The following is a 14980-nucleotide window of genomic DNA, read 5'->3' on the forward strand; positions in this document are numbered from 1 at the left end:
TTTCGTTGTGCATGATTTATTATATCTTATTATTTCCTAATTTCTTCCGACCGCAAAACGGTTTTGAATTTATCCCATATCTCGGAATAGCTATGCATGGCTAAGGGTAGAAACAGGTCAGGTCAAGCCTCACTCTTAATAGGACCAGCCTGTGGTGAGACCTGTTGGCCTAAACCTGGCCTTGGCCTGTGAAAGGTCTTTTATTAGGCCTGAGCCTGGCCTATAATCAAGCCTAGTCTGTGGCTTGTTAAGGGGTTTGTTTTTTTTAACAAATTTCAAACACACATAAATCAATTCAAAATTACAATAATTCAACCCAATTTATTTGAAATACAAACAGAAAATATGAAATTATCAAAGTAATACAATTTATTTTTGCTAATAACTAATAAATACAAATATGTATTAGTTAAGATCATAACAAAATTTAATAACTAATAAATGCAAGAAATGGTATTATTTTTAGAATTCAAAATTTATACATTTGCTTTCCTCTTCAAACCATACTTATTGCTTGAGAAATGAAAAACAAATTAAAAAGCTGATATGAAAAACAAATTAAAAAATGGTGTAAAAGGCAAAAGCTTGGGTAGTTAGAGACCCTTTTGGTCCTCAGGTAATTAATAAGTACAATTACTATATATCAATATATATGCATAATTAATAGCACTTTGATCAATCATATATATCCCCCTACGTATTCATGCTCCCTGAGCACTGATAGTTTTTAATTTCGGTTAAAATAACAACTATAGGTAGATAAGAAGGAGCCACCTTGTTGACCGAGGGTAAGGTAGTGGGCAATTGGTTAAATTTCAATACCTGTCTATTTAGAATTTTAATCTTAAAAAAAAAAGATAACAGGCCCAGGCTGCCTGATAAGCCTAACAAGCTTATTATTAGGTCTAAGCCTGGCTTGATAAAGTAAACAAGCTTTTTTATAGGCCAAAGCTTGTTTTGATATCTAAATAGGTTAGGCCATTTACAAGCCAGGTCACAGGTTCCTGACAGACCGCCTGGCCTATTTTCATCCTTATACATGGCCTGCAAGAAAAGTAGCACGCTCATTTATGCATATAACGAGTTTAATAATTTACTACTGAACATCTTTAAGTTGCATTGCAGTGTTGAGCCGTCCAAAATTGTTCGGCTTGGTAAGATTAGGGTAAGGTGCACTTTAAAGAGGGGAGAGGCACATACTAACACACGCATTAAGAAGGGCCCAGATCAAAGGAACTCTTCCCGTGGCTAGTTTTAACATGGAACATATTAGAATCAAAATCCCAAAGATCAAATCCTACATCAGTTTCTAGTAATATGGAAGCGTATTTGAACCCATCTCTTTGAATCGATCTTTGCATTTGCGAACGGGTGTGTTTTCCATATTGTTATAGTAGCAAGGAATTACTAAATGTCTCTGGGAATAAGGGATGAAGAGCGTTTCCAACACATGACCGACCCCTTGACCACGACCCCTGTTTATAAATTTAATTTTGTGATATTTACAATTTTCCTAAAGGTTTACCCATCGCAGTCACGTCTATCTTTGATTTAGCGTTCGTGTTTGCCTTAGGTGGGGTGTTTGTTCATTAAAAAAAAAAAAAACTTTCTAAAAAGTGATTTTTACCTAAACATTCTCTTAATATATAACCATATATCTCTGTGGATTGTAGGCCTGGCGCACAAGTGGACAAGGGCCTCTAATGCCCTCAACCTCCCAGATTGTGTGTTTTTTTTTTTTGCTATTAAATTTTATATAAAATAAGTAATATTTTGACATTTTATGAGCAAGAAATAGTGCAGTTTTTTTAATGATTTTTTAAATGAAAATGCACAATTTTAGAGTGTTTTATTTTACAAAATCACAAGGAAATATAAAAAATATACTATTTTTATTCATAAGATATCAAAATGTCACTTATTTCATGTAGAATCTAATAACCAAAAAAAAAAATTTGGGAAGTTGATGCATTTCAAAAGACCATAAAAAATGAGGTATTAGAGGACCTTTTCCTGCGCGAGGCAGACAGAAGGGAGGACCTGCAAAGCCAATATATACATATGCATATATATATATATATATATATATATATGTATATCATTATGCACGTGAGAGAGAGAGAGTATAAATAGTCCTTCCATGCATAAGCCGGGATCGGCAAAGCCAATATGTTTAAATTCCACGCTGTTGTAAACTTCAAATCTGTACAGGCGCCTTTGGTGCTAGGGCGTATATGTTTACGATATCTTGACTGGTTTATCTTTTTGTGTATGATTTGTTGCATCTTACTATTATTTTCTTTCTTCAAGCCATAAAAGGCTTTGTTTTTACCCCGTGTCTTGGGACAAATATGCCCTGCAAGAAAAGGAACATGCTACTTTAATTTAATCATTCACGCACTCGCTGAGCTCCTAGTATATATCGCGAACATATGCCTAGTTTATTTATTAACAACCAGGAATCTACGATATTGTTCGTCAAGCTATTCATCAGATTACGTGTCCAGATATATGTGTGGTACTTCGTTAATTTAGATGTTAAATCGTCACCTTGAACAAGCCAAACAAATCAATATGATCATCACAAAAATAAAGTGATATGCCACAGCTACTTGTTCAATCTGAAGATGAAGCCGCATAAATCATGAGAGCCTAATTATGGTAACATAAACACGCGAAGCCAGAAAGTTCAAGCTCAAAGGTTGCTTCTACAAATGATTTGTTTAAGACGACGAATGAGTTGTATGAATCCATGGTGAAATAAGTCTCCATAACATTAAAAAATGTCAATAATATGCCTCTGGTCTCCTAATTAACTAATTCGAATTGATTAAGAATACTAATTAAATTAGTTAATTGTAAAAAAATATGACATATTTTTTTTCTAAAAAACATCATAATTATTTTTCTTAATATCTTCTTTTTCTTTATTACTTGATTATGATCAAAAGAGTATCGACATGGATAATTCAGGAAAAAAAGTGATGCAAAATCAACTCAATAACTAGGTCTTATATTAAAGATTGGAGAAATATATAATATGTATTATTCTGAATATATATACATCTATATATTTGTAGTCGGCATAAAAACCTATTTTTTAATTTTGGCACTACTAAATGTTTGTTCTATTTTTTTTAATATGACCCAGCATCTCCTTTTATGGGCTTGAGCTTGAGACTTTTATTCTTCGGCCCAACATTTAAGACCTGAAGTGTTGCTGCCTCTTAATCAGTATCTTCATGATTGGCCCATAAACAATTCAGTCCCGAACTCCCTCCTACTGAGAGTCATTTCCCATTCAGGACATAAGATATCATTAACTTTTTAAACCAGTGTTGCTTTTAAAAATTTTAACATTATGAATAGTAATTAAAACATTAAAAAGCGTACATAATTTTTGAACCTGAAAAATGTAATAATATTCTGAAATTCAATAACGGGATAAATATCTTAGGGCGTCGGTCTTGGAGAAAAGATGTTGGGGAGGGGAGGGGTGTCTGACTTTGGATGCTTGCGGTCGAGTTGAAGGCAACGTGGCCAGGGGAGGGGCGTCTCCGTCGGATATGACGTGGCCGAGAGAGCACCAAGGGCCTCTTCACTTTCCCAGCTCTCAATTCACTCCAGCGTTGCCACGTGTTCTTCTTTTGTTCTTTTACGTGTACCGGCTTCCAATCCAAAACTCTCTTTCGACGCTCACGTCTCTCAAACTCTATTCCTCCTTTCTGGCTTCCCCGCGGACCGCGCAGACAAATCCCCCCCCCCCCGGGTATAGCTATGATTTTATTTTGGATTACAGTATTTTTATAATAATAATAATTAATGATTAATAAGTAGGACTTAAAAATAATATTACCTCCAATCCTAAATATAAAATTCATTCTGCAATGCAAATGAAATTAATATATGATTATATCACACCTTTTTTTAGGCACAACAGTCAGATCCAATGATGTTGGTGAACATCAAAAGAGCAACAAAATTGCTTCAGATTTCAATTAATAACCATAGGCAAAACAAAAATATTGATGTGTTTCGAATCATCTTACAAGTTTTTTCAACCACTCATTATTTGAAGAGGAATCTGCAACACACGCCGGAGTTTCGGGCACCATCCACTGCCAGTAACGATTTTACCTGTCCGATTCTAATAAAGAAACATTTTTCGTTTTTAACGTAGAAAACATATTATATATGAAGCAAGATTATGCATCCCTTTCAGTTTTTAGGCATACTATCTTTATAAATGTATCAACTCTCTTAACAGCCTCCGTTACATCGTTAATTGTTCGGTTTGGCCAGTCCCATCCACCATCGGTCTAAGTAATTCGTCAGGCATCAACTGAGGTAGTTATAAAAGAGCGGCAACAATAAGCCGCGGCGAGACAGAAGAGTCAGGACAAGAGCGTCTCGAGGTAGGCACACGTACAAAAAGACTCAGAAAGCCAGCTCGGGCTTGTGGAGCGACAGTGTTAAGGAAATGTGGCGGTGCGTTGCTCGTGGTCTTCGCGTACCAGCTTCCAAGAGATCCATTCCCAATGACTCTCTTCGGTCTCACATTTCGAGATTTTTCTCTGTACGATCTCTTTCTTCCTCGATCATTGATAACGTACCAATCTTAGGTTTTTGGTGTTGTTAAATTTATTGGATTTTATTTTCTTGGATTTTTGTACCCGTCTTTCCTCCGCTTCTCCTTCATAACTTTTGCTTTTGTACTATCCTTATTTGAATGTCTGAGCAACTTGTCCTGGACGCGTTTTTGATCATTTTCCGTTCTGGTCTTTATGGACTTTACTCCAAAGCTTAGCTTGTAACTGGCTGGATTTTGGAATTCTCATCCAACGTTGATTGATTTAGGCAGAAGCAGAATTCGCCTTGTTTCTTGACAGAGTTGCATTTTGCTGAATGTGCCTGCTTTTGCTCTTGCAGACTGGGGGCAACTCCTCATACACTGTGGTGGATCATACTTATGATGCAATAGTTGTAGGTGCCGGGGGTGCGGGGTTGAGAGCAGCTATTGGACTCTCGGAACATGGATTCAATACTGCTTGCATTACTAAGCTTTTCCCAACTCGTTCACATACGGTTGCAGCTCAGGTTTAATACATTTACATTTCAAGCTATCAATAACTCCATGTCATATCATTATATGTTTTATATGCATTAGTTTAAGGGCTACGTACAATAACTTCTGTTTAGATTCATATTTGTTAATTGAATCCATCAACCCTCTATCCTTCCTGCTAATGTTCAGTTTTTCGGTGGATGGGTTCTCCCATGACATAAGTGATCTGTATACGCAGTAGTTATTTCTTTATGTTCTAGATGTATGTATTTTTGGATAACCCTACCCATAGAGTTCCAGCAGTTTCCTATGACGGCGAAGTAATATTTAGTCTTTGTGTAAATTAGACTTTAGATTTTGTTGTAACAGGCCTGTTTGTCTTATTCAACCCATTTTTGTTCTGGGTAATTGCAAATCACCATTTCATCTTTGTTTGACACATTATTGCTGATGTTTTAAGAACAACAATGAAGTCTGAGGTTATGCTATATCCTTGAATTCTTCCTGCTTCTTCACCTGGTTCATGATTATAAAGTATCACGTGACACACCAAAGTATGTCTGATTATCCAATTATTTCAACCCAACCGACAGGCCATAATCAAGGAAATTTTAAATTTTTATAGGGTGGTATAAATGCTGCACTGGGAAATATGACAGAGGATGACTGGAGGTGGCACATGTATGACACAGTCAAGGGAAGTGACTGGCTAGGTACTAAATTTTTTCAATCTCAGAAATCTTCCATCAATTTGCCCTGCAAAATTCAATATAAGCTATGCCCAAGCGTTTGCTATAATGGAAGTTATGATATATTGAGTTACTTTGATTTCATTGTTGAATGTGTTGGTAGGAGAATGTATTTCCTGTGCTTGTTTTCCAGCAAATGCAGCTATATGGCATTTGCCAAAAGTCTAAAGGCTTCTTTGATTCTTGTGCTAGCATGAGTACGGCTGAACCAACATAATATGTTTCAATCTGAATACTTGCCATCTGTGATGTGCAGGAGATCAAGATGCCGTCCAATACATGTGCAGAGAGGCGCCAAAAGCTGTCATTGAGCTTGAGAATTATGGATTACCATTTTCCCGAACTGAGGATGGAAGAATATACCAGCGTGCATTTGGTGGTCAGAGCCTGAACTTTGGAAAAGGTGAGTGCAGACTCTGGAACAGGAATGGTTTGTTCTTCATCTAAAAGGGGTTCTTGACTTGATTTCCTTAATCTGTTGTGGCACAGGCGGGCAGGCATACCGTTGTGCATGTGCTGCTGATCGAACTGGACATGCTTTATTGCACTCTCTCTATGGCCAGGCCATGAAACATAATACTCAATTTTTTGTGGAATATTTTGCATTGGATCTTTTAATGGATAATGATGGTAAGTTGTTGCATAGAATGAATGGCTTGCTTCTTAGTCAGAACAATCTGCTATCAATTAATTGAACCAAGTCTCAGCAGTTATACACTGGCAGTTAGGGGTAAAAGTTTATATACAATAATGCCCATACAGTGCTACATGAATTAGACATTCTGTAGTTATAATTTCTTGAAACCATCATTTACTCATCATGTGTATTGATAAGCTCAACTTTTTTTCTTCAATCAAGAGTTCCCATGAAAATTGTTCACAAGGGAAATTCAGTGAAAAGTGAACAATTTTTGTTTTTGGTCTGTGTTGTATTTTATGGAAAAGTAACCTGATTATTTATATTGGAAATTTAGGTAGTTGCCAAGGAGTAGTTGCGTTGAACATGGAGGATGGAACATTACATCGGTTCCAAGCTGCTTCAACAATTTTGGCCACAGGAGTATGATTTTATTGGCATGTTTGACAGTGAAACTCTTATCTGCCTGCCTTTGTTATGGATGTGACTTGTGTGTCAAATTTCTAAATTTTATTCAGGGTTACGGAAGAGCATACTTTTCTGCCACCTCTGCACATACCTGCACAGGAGATGGTAATGCCATGGTCGCACGTGCAGGGATCCCACTTCAGGTTTCTTCATTTTTCCATTGAAATTTTCTGCTGTTATCTTATGGAGTGTGTCTGGTATCCTTCACAATTTCTTGGCATGAATTTTGCAGGATCTGGAGTTTGTGCAATTTCATCCAACAGGTATATATGGAGCTGGTTGCCTAATCACAGAAGGTTAGTGGTGTACTTTCTCACCTGCTGGTGCTACCTGTTACTTGTATTACACCCTTATCCAGCAAAGTTGAAATAGTGTTTCTAATTTCCTTGTTGGACTTTTAGGTTCTCGTGGAGAAGGTGGAATTCTTAGGAATAGTGAAGGTGAGCGATTCATGGAACGGTATGCTCCTACTGCAAAGGATCTTGCATCAAGAGATGTTGTTTCGAGATCAATGACTATGGAGATCCGGGAAGGTCGTGGTGTAGGTATGCTAGTTTTCATTTTTAAATCCACTTGTTGGAAGTTTTTTCTTCTTTTGACCATTCATGAGTTATAAGAAGTCTGAATGCTTTTAGAGTAGCAATGGGCAATAGACGTTATGGGTGCCCATATAATTTACCCGTTTGAGTCTGGGTACGGGTACTTTTATAGGTATTTTAAGATTCTGGACCTGGTCTAAGTGTCTGGGTTGTAAGATACCCGTCCTGGCCTGACCCACTTTTTCACAACCAGACATGTATCGGTATAATATATTTACAAATATGTAATAAAAAACATCCAATTAATATCTTTTATATTTAAACATCTATTCATGTAAAATGCTGCAAAACTGGGTCCTAGAATGAGGCATGCAGTGCATGTGGCATGCGAAGCCCACACCTGGAGAGCTTTGTTGGTGTCTGGAAGAGTCTTTGACAACATGCTTTGGTGGATGTGCTGATTTTCTGGTGATGCATACAGTGTCATGGTAAGTTGGATGATTTGACATCTGAAACTATGGAATTTGGGAGATTTTCCAGTAATGGGAGCATGCAAGGAACGTGAGGGACCTTGTAGCGATACCCCTAGATGGAGGAGGTAGAAGAAAGGAGGGAGAAATTGGAGGAGGGAGAAGTAGGGAGATGAGGGGAGAGTGAAAGCAAATAAGCTCAATAATAATTCATCAAAAGTTCTAATAATGAAAATTACCTAGGACTATTTATAGAACCCTGAAATACAATTATTAAAATAATTACAATTTAAACCTGCATTGAAATAAACTCTTAAAAGCAAAAATGAAAGAAAACGTAACTTAAACTCTTAGAAAAGAATGCATAAAATAGGAAATATAGAAGGCCTAATTGGAAGCCAAATAAAGTTATAAAAAAAAAATTGCTCACTACTAAATAATTGAAAAAATCTTTCGTAGTTTTTGATTTATTAACCTTGGTCATATGGTAATTTGTAGGTAATTCGTGCAACATGCCTTGGGGGTATAATACATTATTTGTTTGGTCAGATTCAAGCAAGACTCAGTATTCAAATTTGACCCAGCAGTACCATATATCAAATACTTCTATAAAAAGAACACTCTCGCTCACTGTTTATTCTTTAAACTTCTAAATTAGTGGCTTGTTTGATCAGCATGAAACCATGACCTTTGTATTCTCTATTTAGAAGAATGTTTGTCCTGCTAGTTTTTCAGTTTTTCGCGTGCTCCTTCTGTTTAAGTCGGACAGGTTTACAATAATGGTCGAATAAATTTGCAGGACCTCTGAAGGATCACATCTATCTACATTTAAATCACTTGCCCCCAGATGTGCTTAAGGAAAGGTTACCTGGCATCTCTGAAACTGCTGCTATATTTGCTGGTGTGGATGTTACAAAAGAACCCATTCCTGTTTTGCCAACTGTGCACTATAACATGGGTGGTATTCCCACTAACCATCACGGAGAGGTATGAAATCTAAAGCTAGTAGTCTGAAATAAGCCATGCGATGTTGGTTTGGATGGGAGTAATGAAAAGGGAACCGTGTGAGGGGTTAAGGTGGGCAGAATTTTTGTAATATTTGTGCAGGGTTTTAGTCCCTTAAAATCAAATTTATTTGCACAAAAATATTTGTTAAATAAACATGTTTTCCTGTTCATACGATGATACAATTCCAAATGTAGTTATTCAAATCACGGCCCCTGCTAATTGATCACAAGTGACTTTTCTTTCTTGATCATTTGTTTGGACTGTGGGCTTGGGATTATTTATTTTGTTTCGGTGGAAACACAGGACGGTGGTTTAGTCAGTCAGAGTCCTGGTTTTATTTTGCTACATGTGTAGTAGGCAAAATAGCCTTTATGTGTAGTCCAGATAAGAGCTCGTTGAGCTGCTTTTGCATGTTCAAAGCAAAAATGAGATTCGACCATCTAAATCAGATTTGAAGTTTCTAATTTTTTTTTAAATTATAGTTAGAAGATTATTCTAAATTTTTACATCTATTAATGATAAACATAAAAAATATAAAAATAAAATGAAATTAACTTGGACAGTCGTGAATGATATTGTTCATTGTGAATACGAATTCTATTTTGCTTTGTGCTTTTTACCTTATTGTTGGTTAGGCGGTTGGAGGAAAAATGCTGAGTTACCGTCATGTTATTAGGTGGTTACTATTAAAGGAGACAATCCAGATGCAGTAGTACCAGGTCTGATGGCTGCTGGGGAAGCAGCCTGTGCGTCAGTCCATGGCGCCAATAGGCTTGGTGCAAATTCTCTTCTCGACATCGTTGTTTTCGGTAGAGCTTGTGCAAATAGGGTTGCAGAAATTCAAAGGCCAGGCAAGATTTTTTCCCGAGTTACTGTTTTGGATTTTTGCGTTGAAATGGTTGCGATAAAATTGCGTCTACGTTCCATTTTACAGGAGCAAAACAGAAGCCGCTGGAGAAGGATGCTGGTCAAAAGACAATTGCATGGCTGGACAAGCTGAGAAATTCAAATGGTTCATTACCAACTTCAAATATTAGATTAAATATGCAACGAGTAATGCAAAATAATGCTGCTGTGTTTCGTACACAGGAAACATTAGAAGAAGGTAAACATTTTTATATCAAATATGATCAAGCACTTTGCCTTCCTTTCTTTTTCTCAATTATCCTTTTCAATCTCTCCAGTTCTATATGGTCCATACCGTGCTTTAGCCCTAATAAAAGTCACCCTAAAAGTATTCCCAGAGAGTGAGGATAACACCATTAATGCTGTTAAGGATGATCTGTGGCCTGCTTTCTTGGCAGTTGGCACTTTTCTCTCCCCTCCAACTCGTCATTTTCTTCTCTCAATCCCCTCTTTTCCTGAACACGCACACTCTCTGTGATTGACTCCCTCCATTGATCTTCCCGTCTGATGCTGCTGGTGAAGTCCAGAAATTGATGTTCTCTTCTTTAGTAGAGGATTGTTGTTTTCTATTTCCGGTTCTGAATTTGATTCATGTTCCAGCGAAGACCGAAATTGAAAAGTTTCTCTTCATTTTCACAGTTCGCAAAACAGACGATCAATGGTTTCTGTTTCTGTTTCTGTTTCTATTATTTCTAGACTTTCAACTTCTGTCATCTTGATAGAGATCGTTTAATCCGTCGGTTATTTATTTTAGATTATCTGGAGCATGGAATATATATATATATATATATATATATATATAATGAAACAAACCATTGTAATGATTAGTGCAACAATTGGGAAAATAATCCATCTTCCTAGGAAGAAAGTTCACAAGTTTGTGGGCCTTTGATTTTGAATGATTTAAATCCGTTTCTTGACTAAGATTGAGAAGAGGGAAATCTTCTGCGCGGCAATTTTAACTTCCGATTTCCCCTTCAAAGCTCTACTTAAGCTTATTCAATCAAGGGGCCAAAGCAAGGGTAAATTGAGATTCAACCAAGGGAAGAGTTTTGGGTCTTACGAGCACCAATTTGTTGGCTTGGGGAAGAGCAGAACAGAATTTTTTTTTTTTTGGGGGGGGGGGTGGTGGTTGTGGAGAGAGAGAAGAAATGCTAACTAGGATGCTGGTTGAAAAAACACGCCGTGTAAGTTAAAATATTGCATTTACCAAGCCACGCCCATTAGGATGTCAATCTCTAGGGTTAAGCTAGATTTTTTTTTTTTTTTAATAATCAAAACTTGTTCATTTATCTGCAGGAAAATGTACTTGGAAGTATTAAATATAGTTTTTTAATCAATATAGACTTTTGACGGTTCAGTATTTACCTCCTCCCTCTAAACTCCGTTGCTGATTGGCAGGTTGTCAATTAGTTGATAAAGCATGGGAGAGCTTTCATGATGTAAAGTTGAAGGACCGTAGTCTGATATGGTAAAGCTTATTTTGCAAGTGTTACAAGAATTGGTAGTATTACTATTCAAGACATTCTGCTTGACAGTTTATTTACAGGAACACTGACTTGACTGAAACTCTTGAGTTGGAAAACCTTTTGATAAATGCCTGCATCACCATGCACTCGGCTGAAGCCAGGAAAGAGAGTAGAGGAGCACATGCCCGTGAGGACTTTACGGTCAGTGATTTAGTTTCTATCAATTGTCTGGATTTTCTTCAACGTCAATAATAATGGTAGTTGAATTCTTTGTTTGATTCTGCAGAAAAGAGATGATGAGAATTGGTTGAAGCACACATTAGGGTAAGTCATTTTCAAATTTTATGATAAGGTTATTTATTTGCTTAAACAATAAAGGTACTTAAAGAGAATTTAGTCTCTCTTTTACTTGTGGGAACCTTGATCCTAGCTCTTTTCCAATACATTTAAGCTTATTCTTGTTAAAGAACAATTGAGCCTTTGAGTAGCCAGTCTGTTGACGAATCAGAGACTGAAGTGGAATAATACTGATTGAAAATTTGATCTACAGTGAAAATATTTTGAGCACCCATATTTTGATTGAAAATTTGAGTATCTGCAAATTTGGCGGGGGTTGTTGGGTCGGTTAGCGTGAAAGAATTTTTCGTTGGTTTGCAGAATTTGTTGTAGTGACTCTTTTTAAGAAAGATATAGGTTTGTGCCAATGCATTGTTTTGTAATTAAGATTTGAGCATTTGATTTGCAGATACTGGGAGAATGAGAAGGTCCGCTTGGACTACAGGCCGGTGCACATGAATACATTGGATGATGAGGTTGAATCATTCCCTCCTAAAGCTCGTGTGTATTAATTAGTGTGCTCATTAAATTATTGTGTATGGCTTATGCGGATTTTTAGAGCGGAACGAGTGACTAGTGGAAACAAGAAAACACGCGAAAAACAAGAAGTGTTGTAGATGCCTGATTCCGCGAATAAACTGAAGCGTTCATCATGAACGCTGAACTGATTATATCAAGGCACTCTTAATTACATTGTATTTGCAGTGCAAAATAATCGCAACACAACGGAAAGAATTATTTTTGGCGGTAGATAGAAAATTGTTGGTTATGTAAATTAGTGTTCTGCCAGTCTCGTGTGTTGAGTTGCATGTTTTTCCCACCTGTCGCAGAAAATCAATTTCAATATGATCGTTTTATCACAATACTGATACTGACTACACGGGCCCTGGAAGCTCGGTGGTATTACGGAAACGTTCATCTCTTTTTATTCTTCTAGAAAACCTCTTTCATTATATTTTAGAAGCATGAAATAAGGGATTTTTTGTGTGGTTAAACGAACGGGGCCAAAACCCAAACAGGTGGGGAAAAAATCTAGGGTGAAGACAAACCGTGGGCAGCTATCATGCGTCCACGAACACAATCTCCATAGGGCAGATATGTGAGCTGCAGGGGACAGCACTCTAGTTAGCCAGCCAATTGGTGCTCATGTTACCCTCTCTGAAAGTACGCCTCTCGCTGAATGGGTCTCAAGTAATCACGAAAGCCTCAGACCAGACACAATGCCCCGGCCTCGTCGATCACACCCGCCATTCCCGGTTGTCCTCTAGAACTCCAGTGTGTCGAGTTTAAAACATCGCAAAAAACAAAAAGAACAACAAAAAAAAAAAACCCAACTGAGAAAGTGGCTACCACGTATCACGTGGTAAACACCAACAAATACTTACCAGGAGCTGGCAGTAGTTTCATCTGCATGAATAACGGGATTTTTTTTTTGTTCCACTATTTTCATTTCTCTTCTGTATATTGCTAATTGGGACTGCTTGATCCGACGCCATGACCGTCAAAAGTGCTGGGTAAACGGCTCCAATGACTCTTTCTTTTTATCCCTGAATTGTTCAAAACATATTCCGTCCATCATTATTTTTTTTCTTCTCGAAGTTTTCTCTCTCTTTTCTTTTATTCTCATTTCCTAATGGGCAAAACCGTTTTTTTTTTTTTTGATGAAAAAGGTCAAGTCAGCATGAAACCAGGAAAAAAAGTAGAAGAGCTATTCACAGAGCATTTTATCAAGGTACCACAACATTCAAGCAAATATATAAACAGACGCACCAACCAATATTAGATCATACTCATTCATCCCATCATGCACGTCGCACGCGAGCCTTCTGCTTTTGATATTCCGCATGAGTCCTGTAAACCACCATCTGGAAGGAGGAAGCGCCTATGTGCTACTTCGTAGAACTTCAAACGCTAAACCCCAGCTTAATGCTCTTCCAGCCAAAAAGCAACTAAAATAAAACCAATTTCAACTTTTTTTTTTTTGGGTTTTTAATAGAATATGATTCGGGTAGAGTTACAAGTGTAGTAGTTATATCGTTTTCTCCTGACAGATCATCAATGAGCACCTTTACGGCTTTACCCAGTGAATAGTGGTTGGTTCCTTTTAATATGTTATCCGCATCCCTCACCCATCTAATTTGATACTGGTAATATTTTATATGTGCGCAATGAAGCTGATTCAAGCTTCAACGTGCCGTTTCTTCGGCTAAAAGCAACGCAGGAAGACGCAAAAGGCTTTTGTCGATAGAAAGACGCGTGTCCTCTAAAACACGCCACGTGTGAAGACATAGAACGCAATAGATTTTGCCGAGGGTCAGAATTCTGAGCGACACTTCAATCGGTGGCTGTCCCTATCCTGTTGTGTCCAAACTCTAGGGGCTGTTTCAATCGGTGCGTATAAAGTGCCCCACTTGGCTTCATCGTTCTTAAGACCCGACAAAGATGTTTCACGCCATCAAGACTGTTCGAGCTTCTCCTTCCTCCTCCTTCCCCCGTTCCAGCCTTGCTCGGCAAACTTCTCTCTTAAGATTCCGGCAAACGCAATCAGTCTCTGTATCCGGGCAACCCGATAGTGGTTGTAAGATGGACAAGCCTCCGCACAACCCAAATGAAAAACATGGGTGTGTTCCTTTTTCTCTTCCTAATTTCATTTTTGGTATGTGTAGTGTTTGGGCGCATGTTATGATTACTGACGATCTTTTATTCTGCCTGCGATGACTTAATAAATGTGCTCATATAGTGATGGCATGTTTTAACTAATTTCTACTTTTTGAAGGGATGTGATGTCTCATTCCTTTGGGGAAGGATATGCTACAAGATCGGATGAGGAAGGTTTTGGTGGGATTTATGGTGGAAACGAGTCGGATTCAAAGATTGAGACAGATAAGTTTATCCACGAAAATCATCCAGGTTTGTCTTTTCGTATACTAATCAAACATCAACAAGAAGTTTACGACTTTTCTAATCATGGCTGCCTTCTCTCTTTTCTGAAATGATCTTGTATTTGGCACTGATGATTTTCTTGAATTTGATTTTATATTGGGATCATGAAGCCTATGACAAGACGCAAGGAAGTGAGGTGAAGGAGAAGGAAAAAGCCAGGCACCAGACCAACGCTAGCAGCTAGATTATTCATGTGCCCTTTTTCATGTATATCTGTGACTGAGCCCTATATTGGTGCTCTTGACTGTTCTCTCTACGATGTGTTTTTTACTCTTTTTTTTTTTTTTGGGGTCTGTTGTAAACATCTTTCATGTTAGCTATCATCAAGCCTCTTCCATGGGGTCCTGTAGACCCCTTTTACCTGATAACGTATTCTTTTATATTGTTTCT

At 37.6% G+C, this 14980-nt stretch overlaps 2 protein-coding genes across 2 annotated transcripts; both read left to right on the forward strand.

The window, feature by feature from the left end:
• Positions 1-4480: 4480 nt before the first annotated feature.
• On the forward strand, positions 4481-12375 carry LOC114732490 (succinate dehydrogenase [ubiquinone] flavoprotein subunit 1, mitochondrial-like). The gene is made up of 16 exons (XM_028919763.1): positions 4481-4576; positions 4930-5097; positions 5691-5778; positions 6071-6217; positions 6304-6444; positions 6789-6874; positions 6970-7062; positions 7152-7215; positions 7321-7464; positions 8728-8915; positions 9613-9787; positions 9871-10041; positions 11244-11313; positions 11392-11512; positions 11598-11635; positions 12057-12375. The coding sequence occupies exons 1-16, from the start codon at positions 4481-4483 to the stop codon at positions 12157-12159; spliced, it is 1893 nt and encodes a 630-aa protein (XP_028775596.1). The 3' UTR covers positions 12160-12375.
• A 1670-nt stretch (positions 12376-14045) lies between these two features.
• Positions 14046-14980, forward strand: LOC114732492 (uncharacterized). The gene is made up of 3 exons (XM_028919765.1): positions 14046-14268; positions 14424-14557; positions 14701-14980. Exons 1-3 carry the CDS (start codon positions 14090-14092, stop codon positions 14772-14774), a joined length of 387 nt encoding a protein of 128 aa, XP_028775598.1. The 5' UTR covers positions 14046-14089; the 3' UTR covers positions 14775-14980.

The sequence above is a fragment of the Neltuma alba genome, unplaced genomic scaffold, assembly GCF_004799145.2.
Source record: "Neltuma alba isolate B1F8T4 unplaced genomic scaffold, ASM479914v2 tig00012917_pilon, whole genome shotgun sequence".
NCBI classification, from domain to species: domain Eukaryota; kingdom Viridiplantae; phylum Streptophyta; class Magnoliopsida; order Fabales; family Fabaceae; genus Neltuma; species Neltuma alba.

Excerpts from the sequence above, each read along its gene's own strand:
- LOC114732490 (XM_028919763.1), top strand. The coding sequence starts at position 4,481 with ATGTGGCGGTGCGTTGCTCGTGGTCTTCGCGTACCAGCTTCCAAGAGA. Across the intron at positions 5,779-6,070 it reads CAAGGGAAGTGACTGGCTAG|GAGATCAAGATGCCGTCCAA; the intron begins GTACTAAATTTT and ends TGTGATGTGCAG. Across the intron at positions 11,314-11,391 it reads AAGGACCGTAGTCTGATATG|GAACACTGACTTGACTGAAA; the intron begins GTAAAGCTTATT and ends GTTTATTTACAG.
- LOC114732492 (XM_028919765.1), top strand. The coding sequence starts at position 14,090 with ATGTTTCACGCCATCAAGACTGTTCGAGCTTCTCCTTCCTCCTCCTTC. Across the intron at positions 14,269-14,423 it reads AACCCAAATGAAAAACATGG|GGATGTGATGTCTCATTCCT; the intron begins GTGTGTTCCTTT and ends TACTTTTTGAAG. Across the intron at positions 14,558-14,700 it reads TATCCACGAAAATCATCCAG|CCTATGACAAGACGCAAGGA; the intron begins GTTTGTCTTTTC and ends GGGATCATGAAG.